Below are 18803 nucleotides of genomic sequence, written 5' to 3' on the forward strand. Positions count from 1 at the left end.
TTTTCTAAATATGGAAACTGCTTCCCAAAGAGATACTCAAGTTACTGATTGAAGCTACATAGTAAGCAGAGTGAGTGATAGTTGCTCAGTCCTGTCCGACTCTTTGTGACCCCATGGACTGTAGCCTGCCAGGCTCCTCTGTCGATGGAATTCTCCAGGCAAGAGTACTGGAGTGGGTTGCCGTCTCTTTCTCCAGGGGATCTTACTGACTCAGGGATCAAACTCCAGTCTCCTTCATTGCAGGCAGATTCCTTACCATCTGAGCCACCGGAGAAGCCCATAGTAAGCAGAGATAGGTTCCAGATGCTATGCCTGTTCTTTCATGCTGGAAGTTCTCAAGCTTTAGAGTGCAGTTAGAATAAACTGAAATTTTTATTAAAATACAGAACTCCCCAGAAGTTCTGATTTTGTTGGGCTAGCGTGGGACCTGAGAATTTGCATTTCTATTACGTTTCCTGGTTGTGCTGATGCTACTTGTTTGAGTCCACAGTGCAAAAGCCATTGCTCTTATGCAGGTTGTTTCCAGGTGGTAGAGTGAACCCTAAGAATAAATTACTGCAAATAAAGGTGTTCCTGCTTCCCATGAAAGCTCGCAGACTTCTGTCACATCAAGCATTATGACCAGTCTACAAAGACACAGTGGAAGGAGGATGCTACAGTAATTATCTTTGAAAAAAGGAGAGGGAGGTATAAAATGGATTTAATTCACTTGATAATTATTCATCTTTCCACCTCATTATTCCTTTTTGCACAAATAGACCAGTGGAATAACAGTCATCATTCAGAAGAATGAAACATGAGCTAAATTTCCTGATATTTAATACCTTTGTACAATTTCTCCTAGATGTAACAGGTATTAAGAGAGTAAAGTCATTTTCACCATGAGGAAATAGGGAATATAATATTCAAGCAGTGAACAAGACCGTTTTTCAATGAATGTATAATGTTTGAGCTGGAAGGATCTGTTGGAGCCAACTCTTTGATTTTTACAAGTTAAAAATAAAGACCCAGAGACATAAAATAACTTACCCAAGATGATAGAATGAGTGAGAATCAGAGATCCTTTAGACCTGTTCTGTGTTCTTTGACTTGCCAATAAGACATTTTCATTAAATAGGTAAAAGGGAAAAAAAGTCATCAATCATTCAGATACTTTATCTGCTTGTTTTCTACAACCAAAGTCATAAATGAAAACATCCAGGTGAACAACTGAGTTTTTCACTTCCTATTTTCTAAGGAAGTGACTTATAATCACCTGATTATTGAGCCAAAAAGAGCTCTTTTTATTTTCCTTCCAATTTACATCTATGGCTGTATGTCGAGACCTTGTGGGCTATGGTCCTTTGGCTCTAAAGGCAAAACTGTGGACTTCATGACCCCACAAATAGTATGGGAGGATATCTAGGGTCAGAATATAGAAGTATTATTTAGTATGGTGTACTAATTTCCCCATAGATGTGCTGTATATGTGTGATCACTAGCTAATATTCAGTCTCACAAAGTGGCTTAAAGAATTGAATGACCAAAGAATGAACACAGAAGATGAGATAATTTTGCACTCAAGCAAGAGTCTGCCTAATTGTCCCAAATGAACTGATACCAAAAACCCTTAATATCTTTGAGTACAGCTTAAGGTAGATTCATCTTCTCTAAGACTGTAAGCAACCAGAAATAATTTTGAATGGCTACAGGTAATCATTCTAATAGCAATTTAAATTATTTTCCCCCATTTTATCTTTTCTTTTTTTTTCCCCTAAGGGCTAAGGCTCTTGATGGCTTTTCTTTCTATTAGAAATTTCTGGTTTTGGACAGTCAGAGAACCAGATACCTCTGAGAACTGTTTGACCACTAAGGTCAAACTATATCTGTCTGCAATATAAATTGTTATTGGACAAGATGCTTGCATGATTCCAGTGGCTGGATTATGCATTGACTTAGGTTGTTTCTGGCAGTTGTTGAACAAAAGATTGGAATGAAGAGCTTGTTCATTTATGCAAGAGATTAACAGTGTCATAGAGTCAAGTAAAACACAATCATTTAACCTTGTAGTTTAATTTGTATCTTGAGAACAAGACTAAAGATTCGCTTTAGAGGAGAGATTCTTCTATTCAAACCTTGAAAGAATATGAATGGCCAAAACAGATGGTTCTGTTTTAATATGTGAATATGATTAATTCTGTTTAGTATTTGGGATCTACATATATATAATGCCCGAAAAGCATTTAGACATAAACTTCGTTTTGAAATAATAGGGCTGAATCCATCTGTTCAAGCCTTCCATGGAGCTATTTTTTTAGATATGGTGTTGCAAAAGAACCTAGATATTAAGTGATAAATACCACGGACCCACATACATTATCCAAAAAAAAAGTTAAAGGAAACAATATTTTCTCTTATGCACTAAAGTGGACCATTTGTTATCCAAGGACTTCGAACTCAGTGACCCAAAGAGATATGTAGAGATATAAACAATTTCCATCAGGCACAGAACTATTCAATTACAAAAAACTCACTCATTTAGATATGATTCATCTAATCTAAGTGAGTGGCAGGAGAAACCTTCACTGTGTGGGTTTTTGCCCTGTAGATCTGCAATTGGCATGTTAAAAGAAAGATCATCTTATCCTTTGCCATATATATAATACAGTATTCCATTCTCAGTTCCCGTGGGCCCCTGTCCAGATGTTGACTTCAAGAGGAATGTGTTTAAATCATTTCAAATTTGGTTCCTATGAATTCATTTTACTTCAGGAGGAGTAGATTTTTGTCCTTCAAATCTGGTTTCTGAGCATTAATTTTACTTTAAAAAAGAAAAGGCAAGTATCTGACGATGTCTCACAAAGACTGAATTTGCTGTTGATTTCTCCTTGACCAGCACAAACCACTGCCATTGAGCTTTGTTCTTGAGCACCTTAACCTCTGTAACCCTGTTGGAAGAGAGAATGAGCCCTCAGAAGGGTTTAATTAGTTAGAACTTTGCAAGGTCTTTTCAAAATCCTCTCAAGGCCCTCCCTTCCCTTCGCTTCTCCCTATCCTCTTTGAGGGTTGCAAGGTTGTGTTTCCAGCTCTTTCTGTGTTTTTGAAAGAAAGCAATGAATAAGCCCAAGAGTTACAGGAAATCTATGACATTGAAATCTCTGTCTCTGCATGTGGTTTTGATGTTTCCTTTTTGAACTTCAACTTGACATTGCTTCATAAGTTACATTTGCCCTTCCATTTTATTTTTCTTCCTCACTCTCTTTGAAAAGTTTGGCTTCGTTAATATTCCACACAGATTTCTATAGTTTTTCTTGTTTGCTTTGTTTTCATAGACCCTGTGGGGGGTAAATATTCAGCAGGTTGCATGTGAAATTAGGCACACAACTGCCATTAGCCTCATCAGTGTTGCACATCAAATTCTCCAGACAGAGAACTGAAAAGGTAGTATCTACCATTTGAGCTCCCTTTGCAAAGCACCAGGAAGATAAAGAACAATGGCAGACTTGCAGCTCCTTCAAGGATAAAGGTTACAACCCTGCATTCAAGTTAATGCTTCTTGATGTTATAACTTGTTTTGAAAGCTGACCCTTTCCGCCTCCCCTCATTTGAAACAATGCATCATCCCCATCAGTAGAAGATTTGTAAAATTGTGTTTTGCTCTTTGAAAAACATGAGATTTGCTTATAGATGGATAAAAAGAGAAAGTAGCATTTATTCAGGGACCTAGGGACCTCTGCTGGTTAAGTGAGTTGTTTTTCCAGTTTTTTTTTTTTTCATTATTGATAATATAAGCTTGAGCTCAACACTAGTCATTTCCTTTTGAATTAAATTATGAATGATTGGTAACCTCATCGAATAAAGATACTGAGGTCAAGTCAGCTAAGAGATATGTTAAGAATATTGAGTAGCATCTTCTAATTAAATATGAATACCAGTTCTAACTATTGGGTTCAAGTTGGTAGGCATCACGCAAGTGCACAGTGTGAAGATACATTCCAGAATGACTACTCTTTGCTTCTGCACTTTGGGCTGAGGGTTTTCTGCCTAATTACATGTGCCATTATAGTTTACCAATAGCATGAATCGTGCTTTAGGGAAGGCTTGATATTATGAAGACTTTTTAGGGAATGTGGGTTAGCATTGTCTTTATTTCCCTTAAGAACAAGGAGAGAAAATGGGACTTTATTTGAAGCATGAGAGGTGAGGCACAATTTTGGTGGTAGGAGGGAGTGGTACAGCAGTCCCCAGCCTCTTTGGCAATAGGGACGAGTTTCAGGGAAGACAATTTTTTCACAGTCCCAGGGTGGGAGGATGGTTTCAGGAGGATTTGAGTGCATCACACTTATCATGCACTTTATTTCTATTATTATCATCTCCCCCTCAAATCATCAGGCATTAGATCCCAGAGAGTTCGGGGACCCCTGGAGTATGGCATTGAGCAGTGTGGGAATTGAGTGCAGTCTTGAATTCCTGTGTTAGGCAGGGCAGGACCTAGTTCCTTAAGAAGTTTTGGTGAAAACCAGGGCTCATTCAGAGATTTGGAATTGTAAGGCCATATGCTAATAGAAAATATTCTTTCAACATGAAAAAAGGTAATAATAGAAAATGATGACAGTCTTGAAGGAGAAAGGAGTCACAGAAATTATTTATATGATGCGTGTGAGAGACACATAGAAATATAGTGGCTTAAAGAAGAAGTTTCTTTCCTTCATACATATGTCTCCAAAAATAGGCATGTGGGTCTGGGGTTGCTTTATTCCAGAAGATCATTCAAGGTCAGCATCTTCATCCTACATAGCTTCATCTGTGAGCCCAAGGCTATTTCACTTGTCACCTTCTAATCAGTGGGAAAGAAAAATGAGAATCCAGGGCTGGTATCTTTAAGTCAGTAACCTGGAGGTTGCCCTCATCACTTCCACACACATACCACCTATCATTGGCATGAACCTCATCCTATAATTACCTCTAGATGCAAATGAAGGGAAATACAGTGGGTAGCTAGGAAAACATGAGCCCAGCTTAAAGTAACAGAGTGGTGGTGGGAGATTTCTTTTGGAAAAAATGAGGAATAGATATTTGGGAGGAGGAGCAGTTAATTTTACCCTATGGCTCGTGATAGTTTTGCTCATTTTGCCTTTAGTGATGGAAAAAACAGCCACATAGGCTGCAAAAACAGGACATTCAGAGTTGGACATGAGGTGGGGTGTTTTATTCTAAAAGTACCCACTGAACTTCCACCCAGCTTTGCAATTGACATAACCTCTGAAAAATTAATTTTATCATAAACCCTTTTTTGTCCCTTAATTGCATATGATAAACATGAGTTGAACATGCACTGAATGTACATCTTTGCTTTGTGAACTGCTATAGCTCAACCGAACTGGAGTCAAAAAATAAATGACATCCATGTGGCCATTGAAGAAAACGTCTTCTGGGAATGTAAAGCCAATGGAAGGCCCAAGCCTACATACAGGTGGCTGAAAAATGGCGAACCACTGTTAACTCGGGTAAGCAAATGAATGAAAATTGTGTCTTAATATTGACTTTAATGTGGTGTGTGGTCTTGTTGCTATGGAAAGAGAAAAATTACCAGTTGTTTCCAAAATTATATAACCAAATGCCATTAATAGTGGAACAAGTGAATGTGGTTGACAGATAGAAACTGTACATAAATCCAATTTTCCAGCATTGCTCAGCCTTGTTAAACATCCATACCGGATCTTTGGTCTTCAGAGATTAACGTCACTGGCTTTACAACTGGAGAGTTATGCTGAAGCTCTGGATCATGTAATTGTGCTAAGATACAAGTTTGCATGTACAAGTGAGTGTGTAAGACTCTCCAGTTCTCCACTCAGTGTGGTTTTATATTGTCTTCTGTCTGGGAAGACTAGTGAACAACACAGTCCAGTACATGGACCAGCAAAATGCTCACTGTGCCTCGGACATGTAGCAGTGGCGTGTGCAAACTCGAGACTGACACCTCTTAGTGGAACAGAAGTAGAAGAACAACTAAAAGCGATGAGCAAAGTGGGAGGCACCAGTCTGTAGGCCCTGAAGCAGGCAGTAGGAGCTGAAAGCTCAGATATTAAAAATCCTCTTTGGAGACCAGGCTGCAATATCCCTGTAGCTAAGGCTTAAGTGAAAAAGCAGCCAAACTGTTGCCTGGCTTAACAGGACTCTGTGATGTGAGAGAGGTAGGAGGTGCCAGGCTGCGTCTTCTACTGGCTCTGGGCAGGAACTGCAGTAGCCTCAGTATCCTCGCAGATCCAGGACCTGAGAGAAGCCATGAGTCTGGTTATTTCTGGACCAGCAGCTCAGGGAAGGGCTTCCCTGGTAGCTCAGCTGGTAAAGAATCCACCTGTATTGCAGAAGACCCCAGTTCAATTCCTGGATCAGGAAGATTCCCCTGGAGAAGGGATAGTCTACCCACTGCAGTATTCATGGGCTTCCCTGGTGACTCAGCTGGAAAAGAATCTGCCTGGAATCCCTGGGTTGGGAAGATTCCCCTGGAGGAGGCCATGGCAACCCACTCCAGTATTCTTGCCTGGAAAAATCCCATGGACAGAGGAGCATGGTGGACTGCAGTCCACAGGGTCACAAAGAGTCGGACATGATTGAGTAGCTAAGCACACAGCCCAGGAGATGAGGTGGAAGTAGCCACCCAATCTGCTAAATGGGTGGAAAGACAGACAAAAATAACTCCTTTTCAAAATACGTCTGCATGCCAATATTCCAAATCATATGCAAAAAAAAAAAATTTTTTTTAGAAAGGTAACCAACCTGTAGAGCAGTCTAACAAAGAAATCTGAATAACCTTGTCGAGAAGGCTAAAAGAGATAGGAATCATGCCTATAAAAATAAATGAGGTGGAGGGACCTTAGGATGAGGAACAACTGTGTCCAGTTTGATTTTCCCACTGAATTCAAATTTTTGCTGAAATATGACATTTTCCCCAGGCCCAATTTGACAGCCAGTTTCTTGTGCTCTGGTTTCCTCCCCCATCAGCTCCAGGCAAGAACAACCACTCTGAGCACTGGCCAGGATATCAGCCCTTGCAGCCACAGAAACAGGCAGATATAACAAGCCTAGTCCACACCGTGCCACCCACACCTCCTCCTGTCACTGCAGGGCTCCTGCTGGTCCCATGATTCTCTCAATTCTAAAAGCCAGCTTCGAATCACTTGAGTGTAGGTGCCCAGGTAACTGGCATTTTCCTTCCTCTATTTAATGTGAGGGATCATGGATGCCAGGCAGCTAAATCACAACCCTAGGGCAAACAGAAAATATTTTACTTTTTAAATGGCAGGTCTCCTGGAGAAAAGGAGGTCCTTTAGGGTATTTATAAAAATTGACGCCTCAAGTTATGTAGCCTCAGGCTGATGAATGAAGATGGTCTATTGTTTGATACACCCACTTTGCTGTCTTCAGATTGGCACCAGTTCATGGACCTAAGCTTAGTTCATGCCACCAACAGCAGTCAAGTAACAAAACATTAAATTATCAATACTTATTCTTTATTCTTGGTAAACTTCAGCAACATTAAATATGTGTTTCTGCTTCATCCAAGTAGAGTGCAGTCCTTTTAACCCTCAAAGTGTTGGCTGCCCATAATTTGAGTGTTTTAACTACTCTAAACAGTAATTTTCCTTGTATTTCCCACTCCTCACCCCCAGTTAGCACAAAGCCTTGGAGTGAAAAAAGAAAAATCATTTTAAATTTAAAGTTCATCTGTTTAGAAGGGATATTAATCTGAGTGGTTTCACTATTAAATCAATGATAACTCAAGAGAGTCCTACAATTTAAATTCCCTTTACCAACTGATGTACGGGTTGTTCATTTAGCATCTGACCTGCCACAAGCTAGTTGACGGATAAATAGCTCATGTTATGTAAATTGTTTATATGATGGCAATTTCCCTCCCATTAAGCCCCTTTGATATATAACATGTAGCAAAGATGCCTTAAGGTCTCAGTTGTAGAAGGTCATTGTTTTGTGTTCCTCTTTTCTTTCACAGGATAGAATTCATATCGAGCAAGGAACTCTCAACATAACAATAGTGAATCTCTCAGATGCTGGCATGTATCAGTGTGTGGCAGAGAATAAACATGGAGTTATCTTTTCCAGCGCAGAGCTTAGTGTGATAGGTGAGTCTTTATACTGGAAAGAACAAAAAAGTAAAAGCTTTTGAAATCACTAAACTAACATGTGCTTTCCCAAACATAAATATTCCATCCAAGAAAAAAGGTTGATGAAATCTTTAGACTGAAGATATCTCTCGAGAAAGAAGAAAAGCATTCTACAAGCAGTAAGAGGAGACCACTTACTCTTCAGGAGATCAGCTTCTTCTGATGCTTGCAATGGGTGATGCAGTTCCCCCGGCACTCATTTTTATTCCTCTATCAACCCCTCTTCTAAACTGTGCAAAGTTTCTGAAATGTGTTGGTGTCTGATGGGGTATAAACTTCAGCTTGGAGAGAGGAAGAGCTGCCTTAGGTGGACGGGTTTGTTTGAATGTCAGGCAGAGTGCATTTTGTTCTTTCACATGTAAATTTTCCAGACTATGCACTATGGGCACTATGGGCACTATGGACTGCCCCTCCAGCCCCATCTTTCAACATATGCCCCTTTCCTTCTGTTCTTCAGCAGTGCTGAGCTTTCTGAGCTGCCTGTTCACCACCTTCTCTTCCTCCACAGTCCACTGGTCCACACTGTTCCCTCTGCCTCAAATGCTTTTCTGTCCCCTCTTCATTTCATTTACTTCTTCTCAACTCAGAATTGATTACATTCTCTGCAGACAAAGATGGAGAAGCTCTATAGAGTCAGCAAAAACAAGACTGGGAGCTGACTGTAGCTCAGATCATGAACTCCCTATTGCAAAATTCAGACTTAAATAGAAGAAAGTAGGGAAAACCACTAGGTCATTCAGGTATGACCTAAATCAAATCCCTTACAGTGAAAGTGACAAATAGATTCAAAGGATTAGATCTGATAGAGTACCTGAAGAACTATGAACGGAGATCCGTGACATTCTACAGGAGACAGTGGTCAAGACCATCCCCAAGAAAAAGAAATGCAAAGAGGCAAAATGGTTGTCTGAGGAGGCCTTCCAAATAGCTGAGAAAATAAGAGATGCTAAAGGCAAAGGAGAAAAGGAAAGATACACCCATTTGAATGCAGAGTTCCAAAGAATAGCAAGGAGAAATAAGAAAGCCTTCCTCAGTAATCAGTGCAAAGCAATACAGGAAAACAATAGAATTGGAAAGACTAGAGATCTCTATGGGGTCGCAGAGTCAGACACGACTGAAGTGACTTAGCAGAGATCTCATCAAGAAAATCAGAGATACCAAGGGAACATTTCATGCAAAGTTGGGCACCATAAAGGACAGAAATGGTATGGACCTAACAGAAGCAGAAGATATTAAGAAGAGGTGGCAAGAATACACAGAAGAACTGTACAAAACAAGATCTTCATGACCCAGATAACCACAATAGTGTGATCACTCACCTAGAGCCAGACATCCTAGAATTTGAAGTCAAGTGGCCCATAGGAAGCATCACTATGAACAAAACTGCTGCTACTGCTGCTAAGTCACTTCAGTCGTGTCCGACTCTGTGCGACCCCATAGACAGCAGCCCACCAGGCTCCCCTGTCCCTGGGATTCTCCAGGCAAGACCACTGGAGTGGGTTGCCATTTCCTTCTCCAATGCATGAAAGTGAAAAGTGAAAGTGAAGTCACTCAGTCGTGTCCGACTCTTTGCAACCCCACAGATTGCAGCCCACCAGGCTCCTCCACCCATGGGATTCTCCAGGCAAGAGTACTGGAGTGGGGTGCCATTGCCTTCTCCATGAACAAAACTAGTGGAGGTGAAAGAATTCCAGTTGAGCTATTTCAAATCCTAAAAGATGATGCTGTGAAAGTGATGCACTCAATGTGCCAGCAAATTTGGAAAACTTAGCAGTGGCCACAAGGCTAGAAAAGGTTTCATTCTAATCCCAAAGAAAGGCAATGCCAAAGAATTTTCAAACTACCGTACAATTGCACTCATCTCACACGCTAGTAAAGTAATGCTTAAAATTCTCCAAACTAGGATTCAACAGTATGTGAACTGTTAACCTCCATATGTTCCAGCCAGATTTAGAAAAGGCAGAGGAACCAGAGATCAAACTGCCAACATCCGTTGGATCATCAAAAAAGCAACAGAGTTCCAGAAAAACATCTACTTCTGCTTTATTGACTATGCCAAAGCTTTTGACTGTGTGCATCACAACAAACTGTGGAAAAGTCTTCAAGAGATGGGAATACCAGACCACCTGACCTGCCTCCTGAGAAATCTGTATGCAGGTCAGGAAGCAACAGTTAGAATTGGACATGGAACAACAGACTGGTTCCAAATCAGGAAAGGAGCACATCAAGGCTGTATATTGTCACCCTGCTTATGTAATTTATATGCAGAGTACATCATGAGAAACGCTGGGCTGGATGAAGCAAAAGCTGGAATCAAAATTGCTGGGAGAAATATCAATAACCTCAGATATGCAGATAATACCACCCCCTTATGGCAGAAAGTGAAGAAGAACTTAAGAGTCTCTTGATCAAAGTGAAAGAAGAGAGTGAAAAAGTTGGCTTAAAACTCAGCATTCAGAAAACTAAGATCATGGCATCCGGTCCCATCACATCATGGAAAATAGATGGGGAAACAATGGAAACAGCGACAGACATTATTTGCGGGAGGTGGGGGGGGTCCAAAGTCACTGCAGATGGTGATTGTAGCCATGAAATTAAAAGACTCTTGCTCCTTGGAAGAAAAGTTATGACCAACCTAGACAGCATATTAAAAAGCAGAGACATGACTTTGCCAACAAAGGTCCATCTAGTCAAGGCTATGGTTTTTCCAGTAGTCATGTATGGACATGAGAGCTGGACTATAAAGAAAGCTGAATGCCAAAGAATTGATGCTTTTGAATTGTGGTGATGGAGAAGGCTCTTGAGAGTCCCTGGACTGCAGGAGATCCAAACAGTCCATCCTAAAGGAAATCAGTCCTGAATATTCATTGGAAGGACTGATGCTAAAGCTGAAACTCTAATACTTTGGCCACTTGACGGAATGAACTGACTCATTGGAAAAGACCCTGCTGCTGGGACAGGTTTAGAGGCAGGAAGAGAAGGGAATGACAGAGGATGAGATAGTTGGATGGCATCACTGAATCATTTGAGCAAGCTTCAGGAGTTGGTGATGGACAGGGTAGCCTGGCATACTGCAATCTGTGGGGTTGCAAAGCATCAGACACAACTGAGTGACTGAACTAAACTGAACTGAACTGAGGCTGCCTCTCCCAACTCCATATTGGCTTCCTCAGGAAGTCATACCTCGCTCTATGCCCAGGTCAGCTCCTACTGTTAGAATTTTCATCCTGCCTTTTAATGCTCCTTGATATCATGCTGCATTTACATTTACATTTGCTAATGTGATTTCTCTGTCTTTTTCTCTCACTGCACTTTAACTTCCCTGTGATGTCAATGACCATACTTGGTTTCACTCATTTAATCATCAGGACCTAATACAATATTGAAGCACATAGTATGCACTCATTAAATATTGAATGAATGTAAGAATGAATGACTGCACTAAGTAATGAAGGAGTTGATAGACTGTTTTAAAAAAATGAATTAATTAGTGAAGTAAATCTTTGAAAACAGTGGTTAGTGAATTAAGAAAGCTCTAGGCATTAAAAAAAAAAAAAAAAAAACCTTCAGACCATCAACTTGCATTTGTCTTATATAAAAATCTTTACTTTGACTTCGGAATTTATCTTAAATGTCTAAGTAGCAGTTCTTCTTGGAGCGTAATAGAAAGGTTATAAATAAGAGAAAAGCAACACACAGAGAGAGCTGATTCCATAAGTCCTGATAATTTGCCCAGATTCAGAGTCCTGACTTGCCCTTCTGCAGAGCACTTCTTGGTGCCTGGCATGTGGATCTGACATGGATTAAGTGGATGCTCCTGAATTGAATGTTCGTCCACCCATGCAAGGTAAAAAAGAAAGGATCTGCTTCCATAATTGTTGTCCTCACCAGCTTCTTTACCTGAACCAACACCCAATCAAAGATAAAAATTTTTGAGGATTCATGAGGTTGCAGTCTTTTTCAAAGAGGCCATGGAGGATTCTGTGGTCTTGGAGTCAACATCAGTGTGGCTACTGTAAGGATGTCCCCCACACACATACCTTCCCCACTATAAATGTTAAGGATGATAATTCCAGCTTCCCAGGACAAGCACAATGGTCCCATCCTGGCCAAGTGGACTCTGATTGTTCGTAGTTGGAGCTGACTGTTGTGAAGCGCAGTTCACAGAGGTAGATTACGTAGAATGTTCTGCAGAAAGAAGTGTATTCTTTGTTAAACATAGTGTCAACTGGTTAGAAAACAGCTACAGAGGAGGGTGTGTGGCCTCAGGAATGAATCACATTGTCTTTAGACCCTCCAGGTGAAAGCTGTCCAATTTAAAAGTCTGGGGATGCCATTATAATTATTAAAGATTTTGTAGATCCTTTTGTTAAAATAAGAAAATTTGATGGTAACAAATGACTGGAAATCACAGGATGTAATCATGGAGTAAAGATAGAGGATGACTACAGTCCCAAAAGCAGAGCCTGAAGTGAGAAAGGCTATAAAATGATTTTTATCTAGAGCACTTACCCAGAGGGGAGCATAACAGTATGGTTGCAAAGAGTTGGACACAACTGAGCAACTGAATGATAACAATGAGATGTGTGTGTGTGTATACATCCATCTCCAGATATCCATATCTATATCCATGTGCACACTAAGTCACTTCAGTTATGTCCAGCTCTTTGCGATCCTGTGGACTGTAGCTTGCCAGGTTCCCCTGTCCATGGGATTCTCCAGGCCAGAATCCTGGAATGGGTTGCCATGCCCTCCTCCAGGAGGTCTTCCTGACCCAAGGATCAAATCTGTGTCTCTTATGTCTCTTGCATTGGCAGGCAGGTTCTTTATCACTAGCACCACCTGGGAAGGCCAATCTGTATCTGTGTCTATATATCTATCTGATATGCATATCCTACGATCCTCACCAGATCCTTTCTCTTCCCTCTACCAAGGGTTCAAGGCCTATGAGGTGATAATCACTGATTCAACTCTTACATTCAGAGCTTTATTTAAAGTCATTTCCAGTTAGAACTAATTCCATTTGAATTCTTGGTCTGAGTCCTTTCTTAATTCCCTTGAGATCAGCAAGCAAGCTCAGTAAAGATGAAAATGCCTGAGAAGTTATTTAACCCCCCTCCCTGATCTCAGCTTTATTGAGTGTAAGAACTGTAAGGCATGTCAGTAAATTATTCAGTTCCAAACAAGTGATACAAATAGTAAGTCTTCCAGAAATTCAGGAAAGAGAGTTTGACCAGTGGACTGAGCTAGTCAGGTGAACCTTGAAAAATAATTTATATTTATACAGGCAAAAGGAAAAAAAGAACCAGGAACAGTGCAGAGTGAAAAGGCCTGAACAAAAGTTATAAAACATCTAGATAGTTTCTTGCCCATAGAAAATCCTGAATGTTTCTCAGAAATTTTAATTCAAATACATAAAGTGTATCGGCAAAGTTTAAACTTGAAAGAGGAAGATGGAAAAATTAATTAAGGGCCAATTTTGGAAGATATTGAACAAGCTTAGAAGTTCTCTATTTAATATCCCATTTTTCCTGCCCCAGAAAATCACACTGGTATATTCCAAGTGAATTAAAGGGCAGTTAAGTATTGAATGAGTAAATCCCTAGAGTTCTTATTAAATGAAAGAAGGAGAAGACATTTGATTATTTAAAAATACACATATGTGAATATTGATTGAGTAAGCTTTAATACAATCGTATTTCACAAGTCACTTTGTTTCTTGCTGGGTGGTAATAGTTTGACTCTTATGGATTTAATAATGGATTAATTATTACCTGTATTAGAATCTTAGGGAGGTTGAATTGAACCAAGAAACAAAATGAAAACAAGATACTTCAGTATAACGAAGAAAAGAAGTATGCTGGTTGCAGCTATTGATCCATTATCAGCATCCTCCAGTGCTAGAGAGAGATTCCCTTTCGTGCTGGGAAACAGCCTTAAGGTCATGAATAAGAGATGGTTAGGAAGCATATGTTTAATAGGCTTTTCCCTTAGTCTTGTTTTATGTATTCGGTCTGGGTATTTAATGTATATGTAATGTATCTATATTTAATGGATTGAAACTGCTAAATAATTAACCTAGGTGCTGGGTGATTTACTCACTGGGTGGGCAAATGCCGTAGACTTTTACCTTGAGGTCAGTATATTAGAGTAGCCTGGTGATGAGTACTTTTAAATAGAAATAGTACATCCTTGTTTGTGACTGACCTATTACAGTTGATAGTTTATTACTCCTCAAGGCAACTGTTTCCAGACTTCTTCTCCTATGTTAGCTTCTGTCATGGATGAGGTTCACTTGTATGATGTACACCTGTGAGAAACCACACAACTCCCTGGGTCATAGAAGAGTGTGCTGGAATTGGAACAGTGAACTGAGTCTTATAATCGTAGGGAAATTTGAATCTTCTACAAAAAAAATACATTTAAAAAAGCCAAATTAAGTATTTTATTAAGATAACTTTTCTAATGAAATATTTCTATTCATGTTTAATGGTTGTGTCTACTCAGATAGATGATCATATTGGTACTAGGGGATGCTGACTGAACTGCCAAACTTGAAATTTTCTGTGCTGCTCCATACAGAACACCAATGTCATCCTGTATATATATGGTGGCTCCGTGGTAAAGAATCCACCTGCAATGCAAGAGATATGGGTTCAATCCCTGGGTTGGGAAGATCCCTGGAGAAGGAAATGGCAACCCACCCCAAGATTCTTGCCTGGGAAATCCCATGGGCAGAGGAGCCTGGTGGGCTACAGTCCATGGAGTCACAAAAGAGTCCGACAGAACTAAGTGACTCAACAAGAACAGCAAAGATAGAGTATACCTAAGACCTCAAAAGCTGAGGCAGGGGTTTAGGTACCTGTGAGTCACTGGAGGAGTGTCCTCTGAGCAAAATGTATAAGAGAGCAGGCTAGGGACGGGGGTTGGAAGGCAGAGAGCAGGACATGGTCCCAGGTAAAGTCTAGCCTATTTTGCATTCTAGAGGGTGATGTCTGGAGCATAAGTGCATCTCAGAGCTATTCCCACCTCAGGCAAGGAGGCTGACCTTTTTTAAAATATCTTCATTGGTTATTCATTGATCTGCCCCTTAAGTGGTGCTGGTAATGGCAGGGTATATGGAGCAAAACCTCCCAAAGAAGGGGGCAGCTGGAGTTGGTAAGCAACCAATGCTCACAGCATCTGGGGCCAGAAAAAAGAATCCATGTGAGGTACCAACAGCATCCTCTACAGAAGACAAGTGATGGTGCTAGAGCAAGACGCTCGGGCACTGTGTCCAGCTGACCTGGATCATAACCAGCAGGGTCACTAGACTATCTTTTTATTGGGTAGGAATATGGGAGATATTTTTTCCTTTTTTTCTTCTTTCCTTTGTTGTCAAATGATCTACAATGAATCAAATTATTATCATAATTATTACTATGTCTTTTTCATTGGAGTATACTTGCTTTACAATGTTATATTAGTCTCTGCTGTACAACGAAGTGAATCAGCCATATGTATGCATATATCCTCTCCCTCCTGGATCCCCCTCCCATCTGTCCCCCATCCCACCTCCAGAGCATCAACCTGAGCTCCCTGTGCTAAACATAAGATTCCTACTAGCTGTCTATTTTATACACACTAGAGTATCTCTGATTTTGAAATGGGATGAACTGTCCTTAAGAACAACTGAGTGTCTTCCCAGTGGTCTTGAATATGACTTGACTTTGCCAGTACTGTATAAAGGATAGAAGTAGCCTTGGTCCAAGGAGTTCCTATCTGATGGTTCAGGACCGTGGGCATTCTCCTGGCCTCTGTGGTGGAAGACATCAGACCCTGGCAGGACACTCAGATGCCATTAAGGAACTGATGGTCGATTAAAGTGAGGTGCAGGCTTGAGCAGTTATATGGTTAATTTGCCATGTGTCCAAATGACTGGCCTACAAATTAGAAAAACACTAAAGCTAAACTCAAAGTCATTTCACAGGGATTTTCACAAGTGCTCATCTGCAACTAAGTCTGATTTCTCAACTGCCTCGTTGAGCCAGATTACAATCAAATGTGCTGAGTGTAAACAGCATCCAATGAGAGGAGGGATGCCTTTCTTACCCAAATATTGTCTGATAGGAGCTTTACTTAACTCATCAGAAAGAGGGAAAGCAATGCACATGGATCTCAAAAGCAAATTTGATATCTTTAACAAGTTACTAAGCCTTCACTAATCAATAAAATGAGGGTGTCACTGTCAAAACTAAAAGAGATCACATGTGAAAACTTCCTGCAAATATGAAGTGATTGTAGCAATATGAAGTTTGGGTTTTGTTTTGTTTTGTTTGTTTTGTTTTAAACTAGTATCCATACCAAAAGCTTATAATACAGACAGCTGCACAATTATCAGTAAACCCTATTTCAGTGATTCTCAAATTTTGCTGCTTGTGAGTCACCAGGGGAGCTCTTTAATAGCCCGGTACCATACAGTCGTCCCTCACATGAATCCCAGACTTGTCTAATTCAAGGAAACTATGAGCCATGCTCTGTAGGACCACCCACATGGACGGGTCATGATGGAGAGTTCTGACAAAACATGGTGCACTGGAGAAGGGAATGGCAAACCACTTCAGTATTCTTGCCTTGAGAACCCCATGAACAGTATGAAGAGGCAAAAAGATAGGACACTGAAAGATGAACTCCCCAGGTCAGTAGGTGCCTAATATGCTACTGAAGATCAGTGGAGAAATAACTCCAGAAAGAATGAAGGGACGGAGCCAAAGTGAAAACAACACCCAGTTGTGGACATGACTGGTGATGAAAGTACAGTCCAGTGCTGTAAAAAGCAATATTGCATAGGAACCTGGAATGTTAGGTCCATGAATCAAGGTAAATTGGAAGTGGTCGAACAGGAGACGGCAAGAGTAAACATCTACATTTTAGGAATCAGTGAACTAAAAGACTGGAATGGGTGATTTAATTCAGATGACCACTATATCTACTACTGTGGGCAAGAATCCCTTCGAAGAATGGAGTAGCCATTATAGTTAGTCAACAAAAGAGTCTGAAATGCAGTACTTGGGTACAGTCTCAAAAACAACAGAATGATCTCTATTCGTTTCCAAGGCAAACCATTCAGTATCACAGTAATCCAAGCCTATGCCCCAACCAATAATGCTGAAGAAGCTGAAATTGAACAGTTCTATGAAGACCTACAAGGCCTTCTAGAACTAACACCAAAGAAAGATGTCCTTTTCATCATAGGGGACTGGAATGCAAAAGTAGAAAGTCAAGAGATACCTGGAGTAACAGGCAAGTTTGGGCTTGGAGTACAAAATGAAGCAGAGCAAAGGCTAACAGAGATTTGCCAAGAGAATGCACTGGTCATAGCAAACACCCTCTACCAAAACACAAGAGACAACTCTATGGACGGACATCACCAGATGGTCAATACCAAAATCGATTGATTATATTCTCTGCAGCCAAAGATGGAGAAGCTCTATACATTCAGAAAAAACAAAACGAGGGGCTGACTGTGGCTTGGATCATGAGCTCCTTGTTGCCAAATTCAGACTTAAATTGAAGACAGTAGGGAAAACCACTAGACCATTCAGGTATGACCCAAATCAAATCTCTGTGGAAGTGAGAAATAGATTCAAGGAATTAGATCTGATAGAGTGCCTGAAGAACTATGGATGGAGGTTTGTGACATTGTACAGGAGGTAGTGGTCAAGACCATCCCCAAGAAAAAGGAAAGCAAAGAGGCAAAATGGTTGTCTGAGAAGAAGAGAAAAGAGAAGCTAAAGGCAAAGAAGAAAAGGAAAGACATACCCATCTGAATGCAGAGTACCAAAGAATAGCAAGGAGAGCTAAGAAAGCCTTCTTCAGTGACCAATGCAAAGAAATAGAGGAAAACAATAGAATGGGAAAGACTAGAGATCTTGTCAAGAAAATTAGAGATACCAAGCGAAAATTATGGTATTGTGCTCATGCAAAGATGGGCACAATAAAGGACAGAAATGGTATGGACCTAACAGAAGCAGAAGATATTAAGAGGTGGCAAGAATACATAGAAGAACTGTACAAAAAAGATCTTCATGACACAGATAACCCTGATCGTGCGATCATTCACCTACAGCCAGACATGCTAGAATGTGAAGTCAAGTGAGCCTCATGAACAAAGCTAATGGAGGTGATGGAATTCCAGTTGAGCTATTCCAAATGCTAAACGATGATACTGTAAAAGTGCTGCACTCAGTATGCCAGCAAATTTGGAAAACTTAGCAGTGGCCACAGAACTGGAAAAGGTCAGTTTTCATTCCATTCCCAAAGAAAGGCAATGCCAAAGAATGTTCAAACTACTGCACTCACTCATCTCACACACTAGTAAAGTAATGCTTAAGATTCTCTAAGGGAGACTTCAACAGTACGTGAACCTAGAACTTCCAGATGTTCAAGCTGGATTTAGAAAGAACAGAGGAACCAGAGATCAAATTGCCAACATCCACTGGATCATGGAAAAAGCAAGAGAGTTCCAGAACAACATCAATTTCTGCTTTATTGACTATGCCAAAGCCTTTGACTGTGTGGATCACAGAAAATTGTGGAAAATTCTTCAAGAGATGGAAATACCAGACCACCTGACCTGCCTCCTGAGAAATCTGTATG

General features: G+C 40.4%; 1 protein-coding gene across 7 annotated transcripts in view; it reads left to right on the forward strand.

Moving 5' to 3' along the window:
- CNTN4 (contactin 4) overlaps window positions 1-18803 on the forward strand; it is a 1026598-nt gene that overhangs the window by 839023 nt on the left and 168772 nt on the right. For all 7 annotated transcript variants that reach the window (XM_027522789.1, XM_027522788.1, XM_027522787.1 and 4 more), the window contains 2 exons: window positions 5350-5486; window positions 7994-8123. In XM_027522789.1, the coding sequence (XP_027378590.1) occupies window positions 5350-5486; window positions 7994-8123 (267 nt within the window). The remainder of the gene's footprint in view (window positions 1-5349; window positions 5487-7993; window positions 8124-18803) is intronic.

Source organism: Bos indicus x Bos taurus, chromosome 22 (genome assembly GCF_003369695.1).
Source record: "Bos indicus x Bos taurus breed Angus x Brahman F1 hybrid chromosome 22, Bos_hybrid_MaternalHap_v2.0, whole genome shotgun sequence".
Lineage (NCBI taxonomy): Eukaryota > Metazoa > Chordata > Mammalia > Artiodactyla > Bovidae > Bos > Bos indicus x Bos taurus.